Here is a 22133-nt window from a genome sequence, read left to right as displayed (position 1 = left end):
GATCCCCGTGTCCCTGAGCTCCAGATCCTGTGCTCTCTGCCTCATGCACAGGAGGGCTCCATCCGTGCCATCTGGCCGGGGGGGCGGGGGGGGGCTGTGGTTAGGGCCGCTTCCCAGCAGGACCCAGGGAAGACAAAGACGTGTGACCCCCCAGGGGGAATGCTTGCACTGACCATAGAGCCCAGGATGGAAGAGAGCCCCAAAGGGAGGGATCGGTTGGCTGTAACACTTGAAACACTCAAGAGGCTGGAAAGAGGAGTCTCCACTGACCCCAGGAGCTGCAGGAAGAAGGCCCACAAGCCTTACAGCTGGGCCTCACCTGGCCGCCCATCCCCTCGCCATACAGGCGGGAAACAGCAGCCCAGAGAGGGCACAGACATGTGTGAGGACACGCAGCACAGCAGGTGGTGAGGTCCCTCCTCTCTGGAGTCCCTGCAGGACTGCAGGCTCCTCCTTTGTCAGGATGGCGACCCGGCCGGCTCGTCTCCCTGGGGTCTGAGAAGGGTAGAGTCTGTGCGTGGCCAGGCCTCTCACCCCATCCCTCTTGGGGGAAACTGGCCCAGGATGAGTCACTGGCTCTGTGTCCCTGGGGCTTGCCCGGAGGCTGGCCACGTGGGAGCAAGCTCACTGCCCAAATTTCCCCTTTCGGGTAAACAGTAGCCACTTCCTCCCGGGTTGGCCACTTCCTTTTGGCCACTGGGCTCCAAGAGGCTAGAGGGGGCAGACCCAGTAGCCCCAAGCAGGCCTGTCCTAGACACGGCGGGGGTGGGGGGCTACACAGGTGCGTAAAGCTGGCCCCTGACCACGGGACGCGGACATTCAGCTTGGAGACTTGGGGACCAGCAGAGTGTCCATGAGCCATGGAAGAAGGGTCACGAGGGAGGACCCAGGAGCCGGCAGAGATCCGGTGTAGGAGGGCCCTGAGCCGGGGGTCTGGCTGGAAAGGAACTGAAGCTGCATTTGTTCAGCATTTTACATAATTGACTAAACTTGTCCGAATGGAGGGTGGGGGAAGGGCAGCAGGGGACGAGATAAAGCGCCATCCTGTAGCCCCTTGAGGGCATGGCCCTCGGGACCCAGGCATGACACAATGCAGGGTTTGTTCCTGGAAAACCAGCGGCCAGGACTGGCCTTGAGGGAGTGGGCAGGGCTGGCAGCCTGGGAGATGTCTGGGGGGTCGGGACGGGGGCGGGGTCTGTCCTGGAGGCTCAGGCCCCTTCTACTGGGCGGGGCTGGGGGGACAGGGACTTGGATGACAAGTTGTGGCCACTTTGACCGGCTCACTGGGGTCTCAGGGCCTGCGGCTGAGCAGCCTCCTCAGAGGGCCGCATTCTGCGCCTGGCCAGGCGGTCTGTTCCTTAGCTTCTGTAGGCCCAGCGCCCAGCTCTGCCAGCTCTCAAGGGGCCGACGAGGTGTCTGTAGCCTAAGACAGATATACTCGGGCTCCAAAGCCTGAGAAAAAGCAAAATCTACATTAATACACATTTAATTAGATGTCAAGTGTAACATTATGTCAATGTCATAGTAATCATAAAAACGTCACTCCTGGGGGCCTGGGTGGCTCAGTTGGTTAAGCGACTGCCTTCGGCTCAGGTCATGATCCTGGAGTCCCAGGATCGAGTCCCACATCGGGCTCCCTGCTCAGCAGGGAGTCTGCTTCTCCCTCTGGCCCTCCCCCTCTCATGTGCTCGCTCTCTCTCTCTCTCAAATAAATGAATGAAATCTTTAAAAAAAAAAAAAAAGTCACTCCTTTTAGGGGCGCCCGGCTGGCTCAGTCTGTAGAGCGTGCGACTCTTGACCTTGGGGTCATGAGTTCGAGCCCCACGTTGGGCGTACAGGTCACTTAAAAATAAATAAACTTTAAAAAAAATGTCAATCCCTTTGAAAACAATGCGTAGGCTGGATTTCTCTCACTCGGCCAGGGTGCCCACACAGACCTGACGATTGCCAAGAAACTGTCAGCCAAACATAAATTAAAATGAATTCCTCACAGTCAGATAATATCAGGATCATAATTCTAGAAATGCCTTCAAACAGTTTTAGAGCAATGTTTACCATAGGATGTGGGGCATTTTAACGTGTTGGATAGGATGTGGGGTGGGGCCCCGGCCCAAGGAGGACAGCAGCAGAGGCGGCCTCCTCCTCTGCCTGGGGGGGCGGGGGACAGAGAGCCAGCTCCGGTGCAGGAGGGTCAGGCTGGGGGCCCAGCTTGTCTGTCGAGAAGCACAGACATCAGCCACGGAGGGACAGGGACGGTAGTGGTCCTTTGTCCAGTCCCATCTGCCCAGGCTGGGGGCTCAGCCCTGTGCCTTCCTGACACTTAGCAGATCTTGGTCTCTGCAAGGTGGACCCGGGCTCAGTTCTGTCCTCTGGGACCACAGGCCTCAGCCACCCCCACTTCTGAACAACTGGCTGACAGAGCCGAGGACAGTGGGCTGTCCCCTGCTCCTCCCTGGCCTCCAGTGCACATCTGGCACAGAGCTTCGGCTACACGGATCCAGTGCTCCCAGCTGTTCCCCTTTCCACGGGATTTCCCGGTCACATCCCACCCTGGCTGCCTCACCCCGCAAGCCCATTAGTCACTGCCCCTGTCACCCACAGGGCGAGGCCCAAATCGACCTTGGTTCCCTCTCTCCTGAGGGCGGCCCACCCCACTCCTGCAGGTGCTCTCAGGCCTCCCCTGTGTGGGGGCTGGTCCACTGCTGGATCGCCCCTCTCAGAAGCTGCCGGCTGAGGAGGACATCTGTGTTAACTGTACGCGACTGGTAAGGACTGCGTGCCGAGCACGTTCACGAGCACTGCTCCTGGAAGTCTCACGAGAACAAGGCATGAGTGGTATGATCCCCATTCCACGGATGAAGAGGCTGAGGCTCAGAGAGGTCAAATAACCTGCCCCAGGTCACAGCTGTGGTGCGTGGCAGAGCTCGGAGACAAATCCCGTCCACCTGGCTCCAGAGCCCACCCTCCAAACCGTGTGTTTGGTGCTCACAGAGCACCCGGGACACGAAGGTGGGCGCACCCTCGCTGTGGCCACCCGCGGGACTGCTGATGGCCACGGTGGGGGGGTGCCCGAGGGGCAGCTGAGACAGAGCCCGTGTGTGGCGGGCTGGCTGGGCGTGTCTGAAGTTGGCAGACTGCCGTGGTGCCCTGTCCCTCCCAGAAAGCTAAGCTTTCCAGCTTTCACGAGTCTGTGTAAGAACAGGCGGAAGGAAGGACCGGGCTATCTGCTTTGATTTGGCCCTTGCAGAAACAAAGCTAGAACCTTCTTTCCTTCTTTCCTTCCGTGCAGGTGTAGTCGACACGTGGTGTGACATCAGTTCCAGGTGTGCGACGCAGCGGTCGGCAGGGTCGCTGCCCGGCAGGTCCAGCTCCCCCCGCTCCGCGCACCTCTGCACCGCGCCCCTGCAGGCCCCGACCTCCCGCCGCCCCACCTGCCCACTGCCAAGGTCCACTTTCTCCTCGCACTGAAGGCCCTGTTTCTGCTGTGTTGGTGTGTCTGTCTTCCATCTTCCACGCACAGGTGAAATCGTGCGGGCTCCGTCTTTCTCCGGCGTATTTCGCTCAGCACCCGGGCCTTGGGCCCACGTGGTCGCGCCCGGCTCGGTCCCGTCCTTCCTCGCGCTTCCTCTTTCGGGCGACGGCCAGTTTCGCACGGTCGTGGCCGCTGCCGGGCCGCCCGCCGTCTGTGGCGGGTCCGTGCGTCCCTCGAGGAAGGGCGCCCCGCACAGCTGCTGCGGGCCTGGGGCTGCAGGTGCGCCAAGCGCGAGCTTCCCGCCCGCTCGGGCCGTGACCGCGGGACTACAAGTCCCAGGCTGCCTTGCGCGCCCGCGGGCCGTGCGCAGCGGCGGGGCGGGGCGGGGCGCGTGGGGGCGGCACGGGGGCGCGCGGGCGGGGGCGCGCAGGGCCGGGGCGGCGGCGGCGGCGGCGGCGGCGGCGGCGGCGATGCCGGGGCCCGGGGCGCGGGCCGAGGAGGAGGAGCGGGAGCCGGCGCGGCTGTGCGGCTACCTGCAGAAGCTGTCGGGCAAGGGCCCGCTGCGCGGCTACCGCAGCCGCTGGTTCGTGTTCGACGCGCGCCGCTGCTACCTCTACTACTTCAAGAGCCCGCAGGACGCGCTGCCCCTCGGCCACCTGGACATCGCGGACGCCTGCTTCAGCTACCAGGGTCCCGACGAGGCGGCCGAGGCCGGCGCCGAGCCGCCCGCGCACTTCCAGGTGCACAGCGCGGGCGCCGTCACGGTGCTCAAGGTGGGGAGCCCGCACCTGGCGCCCCTCTCCCCGGCGCTCTCCGCCGCCGCCGCCGCCCTGCCGGCCTCCCTCTCCCCGCCTCGGGCCGGCGCACCCGGGCTTGTCCCCCTCCCCCCCAGGGGCTGCGGGCTGAGCGGTGCCGGCACCCCTCCTCCGCCCCTCACCTGGGCTCCCCCGCGCGCGACGTGGACGCCCCGCGCAGCCGTCCCAGCCGTTCGCGCCTGCAGGCTTCTGGACCTGCCTAGGTTGCGACCCCTTCGTGCTTCCGCTGCCGCTTCTGTAACGAGGCGGGGCGGGGGGGCGACCGTGGACCCCTGGTGGGGGTGGGTCGGAGGGGCCAGGGCCCTCCCCGGTAATTCCCTGCAGCCAGCGCACGGTGGGGCAGGGGCGCTCAGCGAAGGTCGCACAGCCTGTAAGTGGCCAAGCCTGTTTCCTTGCTCCTTACTTTGCTGGAGACGTGGGAGGGGGTTCCTTCAGCCGGTTCTGCCTTGCGCAGGCGAGGCTTCCTTCACCTGTGGCAGAGAAACCTCGCGTGGAAGATCGGTGGAGAGTCCTGGTGCTGGTGCCGGAGTCCTCCCCTGGCCTGGGGGGTCCCCTCCCCTGGCCTGGGGGGTCCCCTCCTCTCCCCGGACCCTCGGGGCCCTCCTGCTGGAGCTCACACCTCTCTCCTGGCCTGGCTCCCTGCCTGGGGGCTCTGAGCCCCCACCCTCAGTCCTCAGGCTGGGCTTTGCCCCCCCGGGCAGCAGGGCTGGGCTGGCCTGTTTGAGCGCTCTCCCAGACCAAGTGCAGAGCAGAGTGGGCTGTGCCTGCTTCCCGTGGCCGGGCGAGCCCAGGACTGTTCCCAGGCCTCCAGAGCACACAGCAGCTGGGGCTGCTGCCCGAGGTCATCTCAGAGCCATGTCAGCTCAGCTGCTTCCATTCAGGCAGACTGATTCCTGGGTTCTTTCCGGCCCCTCCGCGCCATCTGAGTGGGTGCAGACAGCCTGCTTCTGCAGGGGAAGCCAAGCAGGGTTGCAGTACAGCTCCGGCTGACTTGGAGACCGTTTGTATAAACTTGGGAATGACTCCAGGGAGCGCACAGGGACCTCTGCCAGAAAAGGGCTTGTCCTCACTGTGCATGCGGGCAATCTGTGTCAGATGGATTTCCTGTGGAATTATTTGTTAACAAAGAAAATGGAGCATCCTGTTTCAGGTTTTCTCAGCTGACTTTGGAGCCCTCGGTCCGTTTTCTCATTGAGAGAAATGTTGAGTAGTGGAGGTTCGTCCCTCCATGGGGCTTGAGGTTCAGGTGAAGACGGTGGCCACAGAGCCGAGTGGCCTGAACTCACGTGGGTCTGCCACGCACGTGTGTTGGGCAGCGAGCGCCCCCTGTGTGTCCCAGCCCCCTCTGGTCTAGTGGGACGCTCACCTTCCTCCTTAGGGGGTTGTGAGCATTCTGGAAATGTGGTGGGAACGTCTGGCAGAGCGTAGGCCCTGCGTGGCAGCTGTACGAAATGACGAGTAGCATCTGGGGTCAAGTGTGTGGCATATTCGCGTAACGGAATGTTTATACAGCAGTGAGCGTGAAGAGGTGACAGCTGAAGCGTTAGCTCGCATAAAACGGGGCAAGAAGATGGTACAGAGCGATTGCATACGGACAGCACCGTTGATGGAAGGTTATGAAGCTCACGCGGCTGTCTGCCGTGTCGTGAGTGCAGAGCGGCGGGGGGTGATGAGGCCTGGATTCGGGGCGGACTTGCTGCATAGGAAGATGAGGCAGGCGTTCAGTGTGTTTGCACTGGACTGGGTGGTGGGTGCCCCAGGGCACTTTATAGCATTCTGTCCATCTTGTTCTATGTCCAGAATATTTTTTAAAAAAGGAAATCAGTTTTCACGTGCATTCCTGACTGAGGAATATGGAAAGTTGACTAGTCGCTGAGGGTCTGCTTTACAGAAACAGTGGGAATGGGAACACAGGCAAGGCTTCCCAAAAGAAGGGAGTGGTGGAGACGTGGGCTTCCGGAGTAGGGGCACGCTTTGAGAAGGATGGTGTAGGGGATTCCTTTTGAGCTGTGGGAGTAAAACTTTCGTGGTGGTAAGGTGGGGATCAGCCGTTTATCTTCCTTGTCACCCATCAGGGCCTGTAAGCATCCTCGGCCAGTGGGGAGCCCCTGATTTGCAGGGAGGATCTTAGGCTACTGAGGACTAAGCCCTGCTCGGGCTTCAGCTGGTTGCATATCATTTTACAGATACTATCTCTCTGGACAGATGACTTAGAAAAGAAAAATCAGCAATTTGCTTATTGCATTATCATGTGTTTCTTATTTTAAAGCGTCTTTTCAGCCCTCCCTGGCAAAGCTGTGGTTTCGTTGGGCTTTTTCGAAATGTTTTACTGCTTGAGTCTTAGTGAAAACTGATATTGGAATTTCTTGCTAAGCTTCTCTGTTGCTGAACTCGGGGATCTGGTCCAGCGCCTTGTTTTACAGACGAGGGAACAGAGGCCAGAGAGGGGCTGGGATTTGCTGGAGATCGGGAAGCTAGACTGAGACCCCCTCTGAGAGTCGACACTCCGGGAATAGCGAGTGTCCGAGATGCAGAGTGTGTAATTGTGTTAGGACGTCAGTGCTTTGGGATGAGATAAGGTGTAGCACTTCTCCCTTCACTGCATTTGATTTCTGTCCTTTTCACGTCGTGAGAAAGCAGCAGGGGCATTTTACATTTGGAAGCTGCTATGGCCATCAGGCAGAGGCCAGTGGTGCCAGGGCGGGTGAGGAGAGTGTGCTGCTCACCGGGCTTTCCGGGGCTCTGAGGAGCAGGGGACAGTTCTGGAGGGAGGCCAGCGTGTGACTGATGGGGGGGGGGGGTAAAGCGTGAGCGGGAACCAGCCTCCTCTGCCGGGCCTCTGCAGGCCCTGGAACAAGGGGCAGCGTCAGCCTGTCAAGGACCAATTCTCCGCCCTCCACCCCTTTCTTGGGGCCGTTTGGTGCTCAAATGGACAAGGGGTCGGTTTCTGAGTCACATGTAACTACCCAGTCATGAACCCACTTTCCTGGGAAGGATGCACATTCTCTGGTGTTGAAACTGCTCGCAGCTTAATGACAAACGTTTGTCAGCCTGGGTAGTCATCGTGTGTCCCACGCAGAAGAGAGGCTGGGAACTCTGCCTTCCTGGCACCACTAAGCTGTCCTGCCCGAGGGCATCCACTCGGGTCTCTAAGTGTTACTTAGATCTTTGGTCCAGACTTCGCTTTTCAGGGGTTTGTCAGGGCGGCCCAGCTAGGACACTCCTTAAAGCAGGGGCGGTGTCCTGCGTGCGGTACCCCAGTGGCTTGCCCAGTCCTGCTGCCTGGCCCGGTGCTCCTTACGGCGTGGTCCGCACCCCGCTCCTGAAGTTTGCATCCTGACCTCCTGAGCGGTGCCCGTGCAGAGCAGGTGCCCCGGTGGGTATGTGTGCAGTGCGAGCACACAGGGTGGTCGCCCAGTAAGCACTGGTTTGGGGAGGGCTCCGGCCCTCTGGGAGGGTGAGCCAGATCCCCCAGTGTATCCAGTGACGCTCTCCCTTGCGGCATGCTGTGAGCGCCCACTGAATACGACAGGCATCAGCTACGCAGAGAGGGTGCGGCCCACCCAGAGCACAGTCAGTCCTGATTTTCGGGCTCTGGTGTTTCGCGCCCCTGGCTGGACGCCCCTGTAGCCGTGGGTGAGTGTTTTAAGCCCAGGGCCGCAGGGGAAATATTTTAGGTCTTGCCACCACACCGTTTGACTCCTCTGCTGTCATGATCCAGAAACAGCCATAAAATGAGTGTAACAGTGTCTCTGTAATTTTTACTTATGGACTACGAAATTTGAATTTCATGTGATTTTCACATGTCACAAAATACTGTTCTTTCAATTTTTTTTCCAACCATTTAAAAGCATAAAAACCATTCCTGGCGTGTAGGCGTATGCACAGGCGATGGGCTGGATATGGCCCGGGACTGTGGTTCAGGGACTCACATGTTTCGGGGGACCTGGGGCCCCTCTCACCCTCTCACCCTGCGCATAGACACTGGGCGTGCAGGCCGAACGACATGGGCCAGTTCCTGCCTGGCGGGGCTTTCGGTAACGTGGGGAGACGGACGGTCACAGCAATGGGCGCCGTGCAGCGTGGGAGGAACGAGGTGTGAGCATGTGTAACGGGGGACCCGATCTAGTTCGCAGGGGAGGGCTGGGAGAGACTTGCAGAGGTGTGAAGGTTGGGTTGGTGTTGACCACAGGGGAGAGGGGGAGGGGGCCTGGCGGGAGCAGAGGTGCGTAGGCGGGAGTGCTGTTCACGTGTGGGGCTCTGGGAGTTCCAGGGGGCAGCCAGGGAGAAGGGGGCACAGCCTTTGGACGGGGAGGCCTTTGGGGCCAGAGTGCAGGGATCAGCGGAGTTTTCAGTGGGGGTTGAGGGTTTTTTTTCTCTCTTCCAAATGGGTGGGTGGGTCACGCCCAGTACTCGCATCTAACGGCCTGGAGGACTGTCCAGCCTGTGTATGAAGGGTTGACATATGTATGTGACAGCCTGGCAGAAAGGTTTCAAAGGAAACAAACGTGAAGGTAAAGATTCTGTGGCCTCTTGCTTCTTAGCACCACGGTTTCGGGGGGGAGTGGGGTCTGGGAGGCCGCCTGGGGGGGCTTGTGTGGCTGGGGCCTGCCCTGCGGGGTGGACTGCCCATCCCAGAACTTTCCTCATGACCACCTTCACCAAACGCTTGCCTCTTCCACCCGCTTTGCTCAAATGCACGTTGCCAACTTCCTTCCCCTTTGGAGGCAACCGTTTCTTAAGAAATGGGGGGAGCCGGGGCGCCTGGGTGGCTCAGATGGTTAAGCGTCTGCCTTCAGCTCGGGTCATGATCCCAGGGTCCTGGGATCGAGCCCCACGTCGGGCTCCTGGCTCAGCGGGGAGCCTGCTTCTCCCTCTCCCTCTGCCTCTCTCCCTGCTCACGCTCTCTCTCTCTCTGTGTATCTCAAATGAATAAATAAAATCTTTAAAAAAAAAAGAAAGAAATGGGGGGAGCCACATGCATTTGGGGTTGAGGTGTGAACACCACCTGCCACCTCCCTGAGGCTCCTGAGGGCTGGACAGGTATCCTTGTTTAGATGCCTTTACCCATCAGCCACTGGGGTGCAGCCTTGCTGTGTGGTCAGAAGTCAGACCATAACCTTCCTTCCAAGAACAGAAAAGATCCCGTTATTCTAGAAATGACTCTCTGGGGGAGGGGTTTAGACTAGGAACTGTCATTTCTCTTGGAGATTGATGCCGTCGGGTCTGAATGACACTGGAGTGGGTGGTGTTGGCCTACTTCCTGTCGGGTGTGGGCCTCAGCTGGGCTTGCTTGCTGTCCCAGAGGGAGCACAGAGTGGGTTTGGGAATTAGGGAGCTGCGGGGCTCCTAACCAGCCACCTGCTGCGCACCCTCCGACGCGGTGGAGATGCTCCCTGGGGAGCCCGCGGATCCCACACTTGCCCCATAAGCAGTGGCCCACCAGGCCACTCAGGAAACCCCACGTACACAGGTTGCCCCCTGAAGTGGGTCCAGTCCTGTCCGGGTATGTGAGCAGCTGGTGCTGTGTCCAGCTAGGGCACACGCAGCCCGAGGACGGAGATGGTCTGCAGCTCAGCACTGCGTCCCCGGCGCGTAGGGGAAGGTCAGGCAGGTAGTCGGCGCTCGGGGCACCCTGGCCGGCTGACCGAACGCTCCTGTTGCACAGAGGAGGTTCCCGGTGTCTGTTTACCCATTAGCACCTGCCGCTGTGTAAGCATTACGCTTTTTCCGCAGATACAGCAGTAATTTTCCCATTCGCTTAAGAAACTGCAGTACAAAGACTTTAAAAATACATCAGCACCTGATGGCTCTGGAGAACCTTTGCAGGAAATCGTATTTGTCGCCGTCAGTGTGGGGCGTGAATATCTGAGGCCCGCCCGGGTCCTGACCCTGGGGGAGGTGTGGCATCTTTCCACAGTGATGAAGGAGGGAGGCCTGCATGTAAAGGACTGATTTGGATGTGGCCCGGGGCCAGAAGGCTGTGGTCGGTGTGATCATTGCAGAATTGGAGAGGCCTGCATGGTGATTGTCCGAAGTGCTCCCTGGAGAAGGTCGGCTGGGCAGCAGTCAGGTTTGGATGGAACTGTAGCTGCTCAAAGACTGAGAGCCTCGTGCGCCCACGGACATGTCCCCGGTCAGACGGGAGTCCGTGTCTTCATTCGCTGACCTTTCTCAGGTTGACAGCGTGGGGAAACTGGACCCTGGTGGGGAGGGGTCCCAAGCTGCGTCCTTGGGACTGTTCCCCGGGGCCAGCCTCCGGGAAGGAGCGCGTTCTCGTGCAGTGTGCCCCTCGGACGAGAACCTGTCTGAGTGTCGGGTGGCAGGCCTGGCGGTGGATGGTGCGGGCAGGCCCTGCTATCGGAGATGTCGATCTTGGATTAGAGGGATTATTTCATTTCCCCTGCAGCTCTGTGATGTCCAGGGAAGACTGCTGGCGGACAGGCTGGCCTGACAGTCCTGGGCGTGGTGCGACCAGTCAGCCCTTCGCCTGGCCAGTTCTGTGGCGTGAGGCCCTGGCGGGCACCTGGCGGGAATCAGCCGTTGCCTCTGGCCTTGGGGAGCTTGCCCAGCCTGTTCCGGGCTGTGACTGGGGCGTTGTCGTTAAGCGGCTCGGTGACTTGGAGGGAGTCCTTACGCGCTTTTGCTCCAGGGGTCACTGCCCCCGAGTCGGAACTGAAGGGGCCGTGACCCGGGGCGCCAGCACAAGGGAACAGGCCTTCAGTGGGGTGGTGGCGGATATGCGAACCGTGTGTCCTGTTCACCCAGCAGCTCGGTGATGTTTGCTTTGTGTTCCCGCCTAGGCCGTGGGTAGGCAGTTCGGCTCATGCTGGGTCAGTGGTGGACAGGCACCTAAACTGGGCATTTGCCTGTTTTCTGCTGCAGTGTAGCTTCAAGATGGCGAGTCGCGTGGGGATTGGACGTGAGCGGTGTAGACGGTCTGCTTCCAGGAGGGGTTGGCTTAGTGGGAAGCGCGCATCCTGTCGGGAGCCTTCTCTCGGGCGGCGTGTGCCAGAGGGGGACAGGCCCCTGGCAGCTGGGGTGTCCCGTGAGCTGTGCCCGCTCGCCTGGTGTCCAGGTTCACACTGCGCCCACACACTTCCTGTCCCGGGCGACGTGCTGACAGAGCGCTCGCAGCTGGCTGCCGTTCGGAGGAAGCGTGCTGTTCAGAGCCGTGGTTCTCAGCTGTAGGAGAAAAGCCTGTGGAGAACGCACACGGCGGGCTCGCCCCAGCCACCCTGATGCAGTCGGTAGGCGGGGTGTGCCCCGGGGAGCGGCTTGCTTACCAGCCTGACCCTCCGGCCGCAGGTGTGCATGCCTGCGTCTGGGAGCCACCGTTGCCCTGGACCGTGAGCGACCGCTCCTCCGCAGCGAGCACAGAGGGCCTGTTGGGGACGGCCTTCTGTGTGGACTGGAAATAGCTTGGCCGTGTGGGTGGAGGCCAGGGGGGCGTGAGCCCCTTGTCCGTGGGCCAACGCTCTGTGGTTTCTGTCTGTGTATCTGCTTTGCATTCTGAGTTTCTACAGCACTGGTTTGGGGCTTGTCACCCTCTCCCCGATCCCCTGAGGCCCTGAGGTTTGTGTCTCCCACGCCGGCTGCTCGGTCCTGGGCAGCACCGCGTGCTGGTGCCCCTCCAGGGGCGTTGGTGGGCATCCTGGGGGTATTTCTGGGAGAGCGTCGTCATGGCCACCCCCGCGTAGCTGGTCAGGACTTGGGGGGCCCCCAGATTTCACCCAGCCAAGGGTGAATTACAGAATGATGCCGAGGAGCCACCCGACCTGTTCCTGAGACGCCAGCTTGGCCCGAGAGACGGTTGGAGACCAGGTGCCCCCCAGGCACCCCAAAGACTCGCTTGAAGGGCAGCGGATCTCTGCGGCCACACTCCCCTGCCCCCGGGTCTCTGGCTCATGGAGTCTGGGACCCCAGTTCCTAAACCTTCATACGAAGTCCTTCCTGTGTCCTGCGTCTGAGTAAAACGCGTCACGCAGGAGCAGGGCAGCGTCGCGTGGTGTGTGGGAACCGTCAGGGTGGGGGGCCGGGGTGCGGACCGTCCCGCGGCTGTTGCAGCTTTTAACTCCCCCGAGCTCACAGGGCCCTGGCTCTCCCCGACTGTGCAACAGCAGGGCTGATAGGGAGCCACGGGAATGCAGCCGGGGTCTGCGGGGGCCACATGCCCCGTTGTGTCGCCGGGCTTCCGCACTTCCTGCAGGGAGAGGAGAGCCAGAGTCACCCGAGTCTGTCACCTGGCCCAGCCCCCCACAGCCCTTGTCTTTGGGGCCCCTTTCCTGCGAATGTGCTTCAGCTTGTTCTCTGTCAGGATCCCCTCCTCCCCGTCCTCACCTTTGCTTGCTGGTCTCTGTGACATCCGTTAATGCTGGGAGGGTGTCAGGACAGATGCGTCTGTGTCAGCGTATTTGCTTTTAAAAAGAGGGTGCTTTGGGGCGCCTGGGTGGCTCAGTCGTTAAGCGGCTGCCTTCGGCTCAGGTCATGATCCCAGGGTCCTGGGATCGAGCCCCACGTCGGGCTCCCTGCTCGGTGGAGAGTCTGCTTCTCCCTCTCCCTCTGCCTGCCTCTCTGCCTACTTGTGCTCTCTCTCTGTCAAATAAATAAATAAAATCTTTAAAAAAAAAAAAAAAAAGAGGGTGCTTGGGTGATAAACGGGAGCCCCCCCACCGACTTCCGCCTCCCACGTGGGTGGCAGGTGGGGCACCTCCCCTGGGGTCTGGGTTCTTGCTCAGCCTTCGGAAAGGATTGAGATTGCAGTTGTGTAACTATTTTGATAGAGTATATGAAAATGCCGATTTTAAGATAGTTTGAAAAGAGAAGAGGTCAGAGCTCTCGTGGCACCCACCGGAGGAACGGAGTGCCGTGTGGATGCTCCCCACTCTGCCGGGCCTGGAGGTCCTGCCTGGGTTCCCTTCCCGGCATCTGCCGCTGGCTCGGACACAGGACTTCCCGTCTGTTGCGTTGGTTCGGGGCCAGACCTCATGAGATTCTTTCCAGGCTCGTGATTTTGAAACATTCAAAAGAAAATTTGGAATCTAAAGTTATTTATCAGATCTGGCTTGTGGTCTGTTTTTCATCAGAGTGTTGTATCCTCAGGCTGCTTACGATATTCTTGTGCTTTTATTGCTTAGATGTGCAGTCTTGGGAATCCAGATGTCCTCCTTCAGATTTAAGAAACAAAATTCCGTCCCCATGAGCAGCCATCGTGTCCTGTTAAGCAGCGCGCCGAGTGAGGTGCGCACGGAGCCCGCCCCGCGTGCACCCTCCTTTCTGTAACCCTGCTGTGAACGTGGTCATGCTGTTCTTCGAGACGGAGGGGGTGGGGGGCCGGGCCTCTGAGGAGGAGCCCAGAGCCTGGACGACTGGAGTGCTGCCCTCACACGGCAGGATCGGGTTGGGGGTGTTTGGACGGGGCAGCGAGGAGGAGTTTGCAGGCGGTTGCTGGTGCGGCGTGGGCCCGGTTAGCATGCGGGTCGCACGGCCCGCGGACGCCGTCAGGGAGCCTGGAAGCATGGGGCGCGCGTGGCTCCACTGCGTCTGGAGGGGGACGCCGAGGACGGCAGGCCTGTCAGCTCGCTGCTGGGGGGCACAAGGTGGATGTGCCGGGAGAACCCCAGGGAGCGTGAGTGGAGAGACTGGCGGGGTCCTCGCCTTGATGGCTGGCGACTCCTGCGGGTTGGAGCGCGGCTTCCCTGCAGTCTGTCTGTGAGAAATGTCTTCAGTGCGGGATCGTGGGGCCCCATGGACCACGGCGGTGCTCTCTGACCTGGTGCAGCGGTGCCCACCCCGCAGTGTGTCCCGAGGGCCGCCGGCCCTGGCGGGGAGGCCAGCGGTCCTTGCCGAGGACCCCACACGCCCACAGGGGCTCACGGTCAGCCTCCCGGCGCTCAAGGAAAACCGTGCGGAGCTTGAGTCCTGCGGGGATGCCGGGAGGATGGGCGTGCGCCCCTCCCTCCTCCTCCGTGTGACAGCAAGCAACCCAGACCCGGTCTGAATCTCCACGGAGCCACTCCGGCCGTGAGGTCGCCGGTGATGGTGGAGACGCGATCGCCGCGCCCGGGGGATGCGCCCTGGTGAGCTGACTTGACCCTCGGAGCCGCGGCTGCAGGTCCATTGCTGTTGTCGCTCACGCCCTCCCGGGGGCATCGGACCCCCACGCACGGCTCCCGGGGCGTGAGCCCAGACGTCGGGCTCCCAGCCCTGGTGCCTACCCTGGGGGCAGGCGGGGACCGCGGTCTGGGCGGTCGTGCGCTTCCGGCGATGGCGCGTGCCCGCGTTCAGTCCGCTGCCGCTGTGGAGATGGCATCCCGCTGATGCCTGGCACTGTTGCAAGCGTGTGGACGCGTCACAGGCGGTGTGTCGTGCTCGGTTGTGTGAAGGAAAGCGGGATGGGTGTCTGGGGACGGGAGAATGTTTGGAAGGACTCCCAGCGAAGTGTGCATGACGTCATGTCTGGTGACGGGTTGCGGTCAGTTTCTCTTCTTTCTGCCTTTTGCAGAGTTTGCACAGCAAACGTGGGTTGTTACTCTTGTTTGAAATAAAAGTCTCCAATATGCTGTGGCATTTGTTAACAAAGGTGAGCGGGAGCTCCCAGGCGGGCAGGGATCCTCGGACGAGTGCGGGCTGCGTGCACCTCCGCCCCTGCAGGTTGTTTGCTCTCTGTCTCCGTTTGTCATTTGTCGTTTAATTCTGGGTGGTGTGGTGGAGTTTTGGGACAGACAGACATTTTCTCTACTGCCTTGCTTTTTGGGATTAGAAAGGTCTTTCCGTTCCAAGAGAATAGGACTGTTGCAGTGGCAACTTCCCCTTTGTTTCTGGGGAGAATAATCAGCCCCGTGAAACCCACACCTCCTGCCCGGAGCCGGCTTCCGGGGGGCCGCGTGCGGGAAACAGCCCTCGAGGGTCAGTCTCTCTGGCCTTCAGTCTGGGGCTCAGCCTCGGAAGAGCGCTTGGCCTTGCCAGGTGCACGCGGCCCTGGAGCTCATATCTGTGCTGGAAGCTTCTGTGTGGATTGCGTCTGCCGCAGGGCAGGTTTAAAGTCCAGAGTCAAACCCGCTTGCGCACCTTTGAAAAGCGCGGAAACCTACACGGCTGTTGTGGGATGCAGAAGAGACAGAAATTTAATTACGTAGGCATTTTCTTTGGGCGTTGTAAATGACCTTTATGCACATTCAAATCTGGAATCAAATTTGAATTCATTTTAATGCAAATTTCTAACCAGTTGTCCTAAGGCCATTGTTTAATAATGACTACTTCTTCTGATCTCCTTTTGGATGCTGCATTTGACTGGGCTCAGCTCCGGACTCCCCGCATGCACACCGGGCCGGTCGTGCCTTCCTCACGGCCTCCCTGCTCGGAAGGGCAGAGCCCCACGCCTCCTTTGTTTTGTCCAGAACTCTTGAACGTTAAAGTTTAGGTGAGTTTTCCTTAATGTTGACTGGATTTTTGGAAAGTTTCCGTAACGTACAAGGGTTTCTTAGGCCAGGCATTTTGTATTTTGGTTGTAATTAGGAATGTGTTTCTAGCTGTTGGAAAGGAAACTGTTTGCTCACTGGGTGTGGCTGAGGCAAGAATCTACCCGGTCTCACCCAGTTCTGTGTCCCCGGTGTGGACGGGGGCACTTGGCCTAAGTTAGGCGCTTGGTAAATATTTGCCGAGTGAACGAACAAACATTTTTGTGTACGTGGCATTTTTCCCTTTTCCTTCTTTTGGATTACTTCAGATAGATGCCCAGGAATGACGTTGGGTCGAAGGGGACGAGCGTAGTGCGGCTTCTTCCGTGTGCTGAGGTTCCGTGGGTGGAGGTTCCTTCCCACAGGGCTGGAGACCCCAGGGTGCAGAGCTTGGCCCAGGGGGTCGCATGGTGGGAATGTGGGTAGGGGACGGCGCCTGACTCCCGTGATGCTGCTGGGTCGCTGCACCAGCCCCTCCCCCAGGAACACGCCCACCTGCTGGGAGTGGGCCCTGAATGAACTCACTTGTGACCAGATGACCTTATTACAGGACTTTTCTGCGCCCCGGGGAGAGAGTCAGGCTTGGGGGAATGTCCAGGGGAAGGGCAGGGGCTGGGGCCCTTCCCCCAAGTGTGAGCTTCTGGGTTTGGGGCCGGTGGAGGTCTGGGGACCGAGTCTGTGGGAGCAGCTGGGGCACCGTGTGGTTCTTCTCAGCCACTGAGGACTCACGTCCACATCCGGCTGGATGTGGATGGCCTGGTTTTCATTCTCTGACCTGACCTGACATGGCACCTAAATGCAGCAGGTGTCTCAGATCAGGACCATGCCCGCCCAGTGCGAGTCTGTCCCCTGGTCTGCAGCTCGGATGGCTGGGTAGGGACAACCAGAATAGCTTTCTGAGATGTTCTGTGTGGCTCGTGTTGGGACTGGGATTAGCAGTCTTGGGGCAGTGGGAGCAGCTAGACACGAGGGGAGAGTCGGATATCTGAATCGTCAGGCATCTTGGACAGCGTTGAGAGCAGCAGGTCTGACGTCTGCCTTCAGGGAACTCAGGCTAATGAGGGGCACATGAGGCGTGTGCCTCCCTCCGTGGGAAACTGACCTGGGGTACGCGGTGTCATCCTGTTCAGAGGATAGAGAGAACATGCAGGCTCCGGTCAGGGAAACCTCCTCTGGAGGTAACATTTGCATTGGGCTTTGAAGGATGTATAGGAGTTGGGGAGACAGTGTTCAGGGAGACCTAGGATATGGCCCTCAGACGGCAGATACTGGCACCTGGCCTCTTGCTGGACACTTATCTCCCACAGGCACCTGCTGAGCTGAGCCTTGGCTCTGCCCCTTCCAGCATGATTGGAGTGCCCATCTGGCTCTCCAGAATTTGGGATTAGAGCATTGTAAATTGGGGGTAGGGGGCAGATCCTGTCTCCCAGTCCTGCTGCCCATCCATCTGGCTGGCAGGTGCCGGGCAGATACGGTGTGGTGGTGATAGGCTTCAGCTGGGCTGGGGCTCAGTGGAGGGCACTCCTGGTGATGGGCTCATGGAGGTGTTCCGTGATGTCAGATTGCTTGAGGGTCCTACTTGCCCCGTTGGAGAAGGGCAGAGGGGGTATTGAAACTGTGAGCCATCAGCCAGACTAGCCGGACTCGTCGTTGGTCCCTAAAGAGCGTTGGCATCTCCACGGTTAAAGAACGGAGAAGTCACCTTGAGTCCTACAGCCCTGTGGGAGGGGAGAAGTCGAGGCTGCCCCACGCCCCAGGAACCTGATGCCCTTGGCCTCCGCTTCGATCCCCAAGGCCGCTTCCCACCCGGTGGCCTTCCCACCAACCTTGGCTCCCAAAATGGACTGCATTTATCATCACAGTCTAGAGTAGGACAGTTGAGACACACACAGTATGAACCATGATATACCTGCTTTAAGCTTTCTTTTTTTTAAGATTTTATTTGTCAGAGAGAGCGCACGAGCACAAGCAGGGGGAGCAGCAGGCCAGAGGGAGAAGCAGGTTCCCCGTTGAGCAGACAGCCCGATGTGGGGCTCGATCCCAGGACCCTGAGATCATGACCTGAGCCAAAGGCAGATGCTTAACGACTGAGCCACCCAGGCGCCCCCGTGCTTTAAGTTTTCAAGTATAGGTGAGATAATGCGATGCATCCAGAGTATTCCGTCGTGTGGCGCCTGCCGCATTTCCCGTGCTCTGTGGCCTCGTGTGTCCAGGGGAGGCTGTGCTGGGCAGATCTGGAGGAACTTTCCATGTTGAACCCAGACTGAACCCGGGGCGACCGAGAGCCTCGTTAGTGATTGTGATCTAATCAGGTTGGGGCGAGGTTGGCTCTCAACTCCGCCCCCCCTCCGTGCAGAGCTGCCGAGGGAACACACGGAGGCTGGCTGGACATCCACTGATGGGCCGCCTGGTGCGGTGGGTGCCGCCCTGCCTTGCAGTCCCTGTGTGTCTGTCTGTCCAGGGGTCTCGGCTCGGACAGCGTGAGCCCCGGAGCCTTTCACTAGCTGCTCGGGATCGACGTCGACAAGCTTTCAGCGCTTTCCGGATTTTTAAAAAGGGAAGGAACCCCAGTTAATCATTGCCTCGAGGCGGTTTTCTCTGCTGTATTGACCAGATTTCTGTAACATGAATAATAGGTCAGACATTGAAAGCATGTGACTTTAATGTTTGTTTTTGCCTGGGGAATTTAGTGAGAGAGGATCACGAGGTTGCTAACTGTTCCCCGGCCAGATTTCCCGCTTTAAACCGAGGATTCCCGTTCAAGCAGATCTGTCGCGGTGCCCGCCATGCGGGGGCAGTGGGAGAGGTTCTCAACAGGGCCCACTGCCCGGCACCCTTCCCGGCACTTGGTGTTGTCAGTTTTAAAAAGTTTTACCCATCCGACGCGCTCTCTGGTTTCCAGCCTGCCGTGTCCGTTGGTGCCCTCCCAGAGGCTGACAGGTGGAAATACGGTTATTTGATGCGGCGCGGCCGGGACGCCACCCCAGACTGAGCGAGGCGTGAGCTCTCTAGATGGGCGTTGTGCGTGCGCCACGTGCAGGGTCAGCGAGAACATCAGCCGTCCTGAAACCGTCTGCGGACGGTGTTCTGTGGTCCTGGAATTCCAGGTCCCACAGGCAGGAGGATTTCTCACTGGGGCTGAATTCCCGCTGTCCTTGCTGTTTGCTCCGCCCACTTGCATGAGCAGCGGCTGCCCGTCCCGATGGTGAAGTCTTTGACCTGTGCTTCCTACCAGCGCCGTCCACGGGGCAGGGTGCTTCCGCCCGCCCCACGTGTGGCCGTAACGCGCTCTCTGCTTCCGTCTTTGCAGGCCCCTAATCGTCAGCTCATGACCTACTGGCTGCAGGAGCTCCAGCAGAGGCGGTGGGAGTACTGCAGCAGTCTGGACATGGTGAAGTGGGACAGCAGGGCCTCCCCGACCCCGGGGGATTGCTCTAAGGGTCTCGTAGCCAGAGATAACTCAGGTAAGTCACAGGTGGGGGGACCCGCGCCCGATCCTCGTGCACAGCTGTTGGCCACGGCAGGTCAGCTGGATGGATGTTCCGAACCAAAGTAGCGATGATCCCTTTCCAACGGTGGCGTTCCCTACTTTCCGGGGGCTTCCATGTACGGAGTCGTATTCAAGCCTGATGACGACCCCTATGTTGCCTGCCCGTGCCCCCCCTTAAGGTGACGCACCCGCCCCCCCCCGCCGATGCGTTCACAGACGTTTGTACGCGCTTTGTTCTCAAAGCCGTGCTCCTGACATCTCCCCAAGGAGACTTTAACGATTCCATTTTATTCTAGGTTTTTGTGGCATTTCAACAACTCTTGCTAATTCCCAGACAGTCTCAGTGTAGAGATAATGGGGCTTTTTGTTTGAATATCGAGACAGTGAAACGCCATGGCGTCCTCATGACGGGTTGTGTTGAGCAGCACTTGCTTGCTGACCATCCGTGCCGGGGCTCCTGCCTTCCTCATGGGAGAGGGCAGGCCACGGAGGCCTGAAGCCAGGCATGACAGGTGCACACGCCAGGGTCCAGCCAGTGACGGCTGGTTCTCTCGCCTACAAAGAGGTGAGGTCTGCACTTCCTGACGCCCGCGGGACCTTCTGCTCCTCAGAGCACAGGCTCCGTCAAGTTCCCTGCAAGCCACAGCTGCCTTGTTCCAGAAGCAGATGCCCACAGAGCCCCACCCTGCAGGCCCCTGCTGCCCTGCCCACCGTGTGCTCGACAGCCACAGCAGGGTCTGCGGCCAGACCCCGCGGTCAGTGACATGGTCACACCTGTCCACACGCACTCCCGTGAGGTCCTCACGTCCCCACACCCTGAGGGCACCAAGAGCCGAGGGGGCACCTCTGTGTTCCGTGCACAGTTCCTCTGGGTGTTTGAAAGCCGCTCTCCTAGGGGTTTTGACCAGAAGCAGCTCCGTGACCCTGCTGGTGCCTCAGGGGTGGGGCTCACACCGTCTGTCCGTTCCTTTACTTTTAAAGTTTCGTGGTTTATAATCTCCATGCCCAACGTGGGGCTCAGCCTCGAGATGGAGGGGTGCACACTCTAGCGACCAAGCCAGCGGGACGCCCTGGTTCCTTTGTTCTGAGGACGGAGTACGTCTGACAGACCCAGGGCGCTAGACCGAAGGGTGTTTGTAACTCAGATTTGTATTAAAAAGAAAGCCTTCCTTGTCTTCTGACCTCGTTGCCCCTCGTTCGGGGCATTCTCATTTTCATCCCTCGCTGTCGTGCAAGCACCCGCAGCCCTGACATCGCGGGAATGGGCAGCTCTGGTGGGCAGGTGGCTGTGCGTCCTGGGAGGAAGCTCCGTCGGCCGAAGCGGCCCCGGGGCCCCGAGCTGAACGTACGTACTACCACCTGGGACGCCAGCAAGCCTGCTGAGCCCTGCTCCACTGCCCCGGCACGTCTGTCTGTCTGAGCTGCGGTCTGCTCATCAGCGGGATGGAGAGCGTGCCCTGCTCCAGTCTGTGGTCTGGGCGGTGGGATCTAAGGACCGAGAAGTCACAGTCCGTGCTCTCGAGGAGCGGGTGAGGGGCCCAGGCCGGTGCAGGCAGCTGTGAGAGGCGGTCTGAGGAGCGCGGCGCAGCGTGAGCCCGGCCGGCCTCGGGGTGCAGAAGGAGGTCCAGCGGGAGCGAGAGGCCGGAGAGGAAGCTGGATGGATGGTCAGGGGCCAGACCTGGGGGTGCATCACCAGACAAGGGAGAGCAGGGTGAGCGACGGCTGGGACGTGCTGAGTGCTGGGGAACGCACCGGCCAGCGGGATGGGGCTGGAAGCCGTGGTGGCCACAGCTCTGGCAGGGGGGGCGGTGGAAGGAGGTGGGTGGTGGGGCAGGGGCGAGGTGGAAGGGCCGGAGGATTTGGAGGTGGGTCAGGTGGGAGGCAGGGGAGGCCCGGCAGGGGGCTGGACCGCGAACCACCTGTCCACCCCTCGCAGTCCTGTCATGAGGGGCAGATGGGCGACTGCATTACATGTAAAAGTACGTTGAAATTCTGAGTTGGTGAGGATTACATTCAGCTGCAGTCGGCGGGGAACCTGACTCACAGGGATGTGTCTGTCTCGTGAGGCGCTGTTCGCGGTCCGTAGTGGGTCAGCTTTCCCAGTCCGCTGCTGTTGGTGCCACGGGGGTCGGAAAGGAGGCGGCTCTCGCCGGAGCCCTCGGTCTGTGCCTCCTTCGCGGGGGTGCCGTGGCCGTCCCCGAGCCGGGGAGGGAGCGGGAGGCAGGGTTCTGAGCTGAGCGCATGGCCACCGTCCACAGCAGCGTCTGTGAGGAAGGAAGGGCTGCGGGGAGCCCTGGAGCAGCACCGTCACCCGCTGGCCTACGGAACATGCCTTCTCCAGAGTTCACGTCCTCCGCGTAGGAGTCTGTTGTCTCGTGACTGGGATTTGCAGCTTGACATTCGTCAGGCTGCACAGGAGGAATGGCTTGGCTGTGTCTATCTGCTCCGCCTGTCTGCACCCCGCAGCCCGGCCCCCACGGGAGCGCTGTGCCGGACGCACACGGACCCCGCACGTCCCCGCGCCTGCATGGTAAAGACTTAAGTTTCCACACAAAGGAATACTTGGCGAAGACGAAGTGCAGGGTTCAGAGCCCTTCCCAGCTGCGGGGCACGAGGCAGCCAGAGCACAGGAAGCAAGCACAGGAGGCTGACGGCCCCGTTCCAGGAGCTGCACGCAGTTCGTTTTGCTGAGCTCACTTCCCATGTAGGCTGATAAGCAACCAGCTGGGGATGACAACACCTTGTCTTTGAGACTTCCTGCGAGTCGGGGGCCATGGAAGCACTCACGGTCACAGGGGTCTTGAGTGCCCAAGTACCCGTCAGAGCACGGCAGGTGCTTCCTGCAGAAAATGGCAGGACGGTTTGAGGGGAGACCACACACTTCCTTCTCGGGCGGG

The 22133-nt window shown here is 60.2% G+C and overlaps 1 protein-coding gene across 1 annotated transcript in view; it reads left to right on the top strand.

Moving 5' to 3' along the window:
* The first annotated feature begins 3942 nt into the window (after positions 1-3942).
* TBC1D2B (TBC1 domain family member 2B) overlaps positions 3943-22133 on the top strand; it is a 48337-nt gene continuing 30146 nt past the window's right edge. The window contains exons 1-2 of the mRNA XM_081831899.1: positions 3943-4245; positions 19057-19210. Of these exons, the coding sequence (XP_081688025.1) occupies positions 3943-4245; positions 19057-19210 (457 nt within the window). The remainder of the gene's footprint in view (positions 4246-19056; positions 19211-22133) is intronic.

Source organism: Leptonychotes weddellii, chromosome 9, assembly GCF_054177405.1.
Source record: "Leptonychotes weddellii isolate Sample4059 chromosome 9, ASM5417740v2, whole genome shotgun sequence".
In the NCBI taxonomy this organism is placed as follows: domain Eukaryota; kingdom Metazoa; phylum Chordata; class Mammalia; order Carnivora; family Phocidae; genus Leptonychotes; species Leptonychotes weddellii.
The sequence above is the reverse complement of the archived record's forward strand: the minus strand, read 5'-3'. Positions and strand labels throughout refer to the sequence as shown.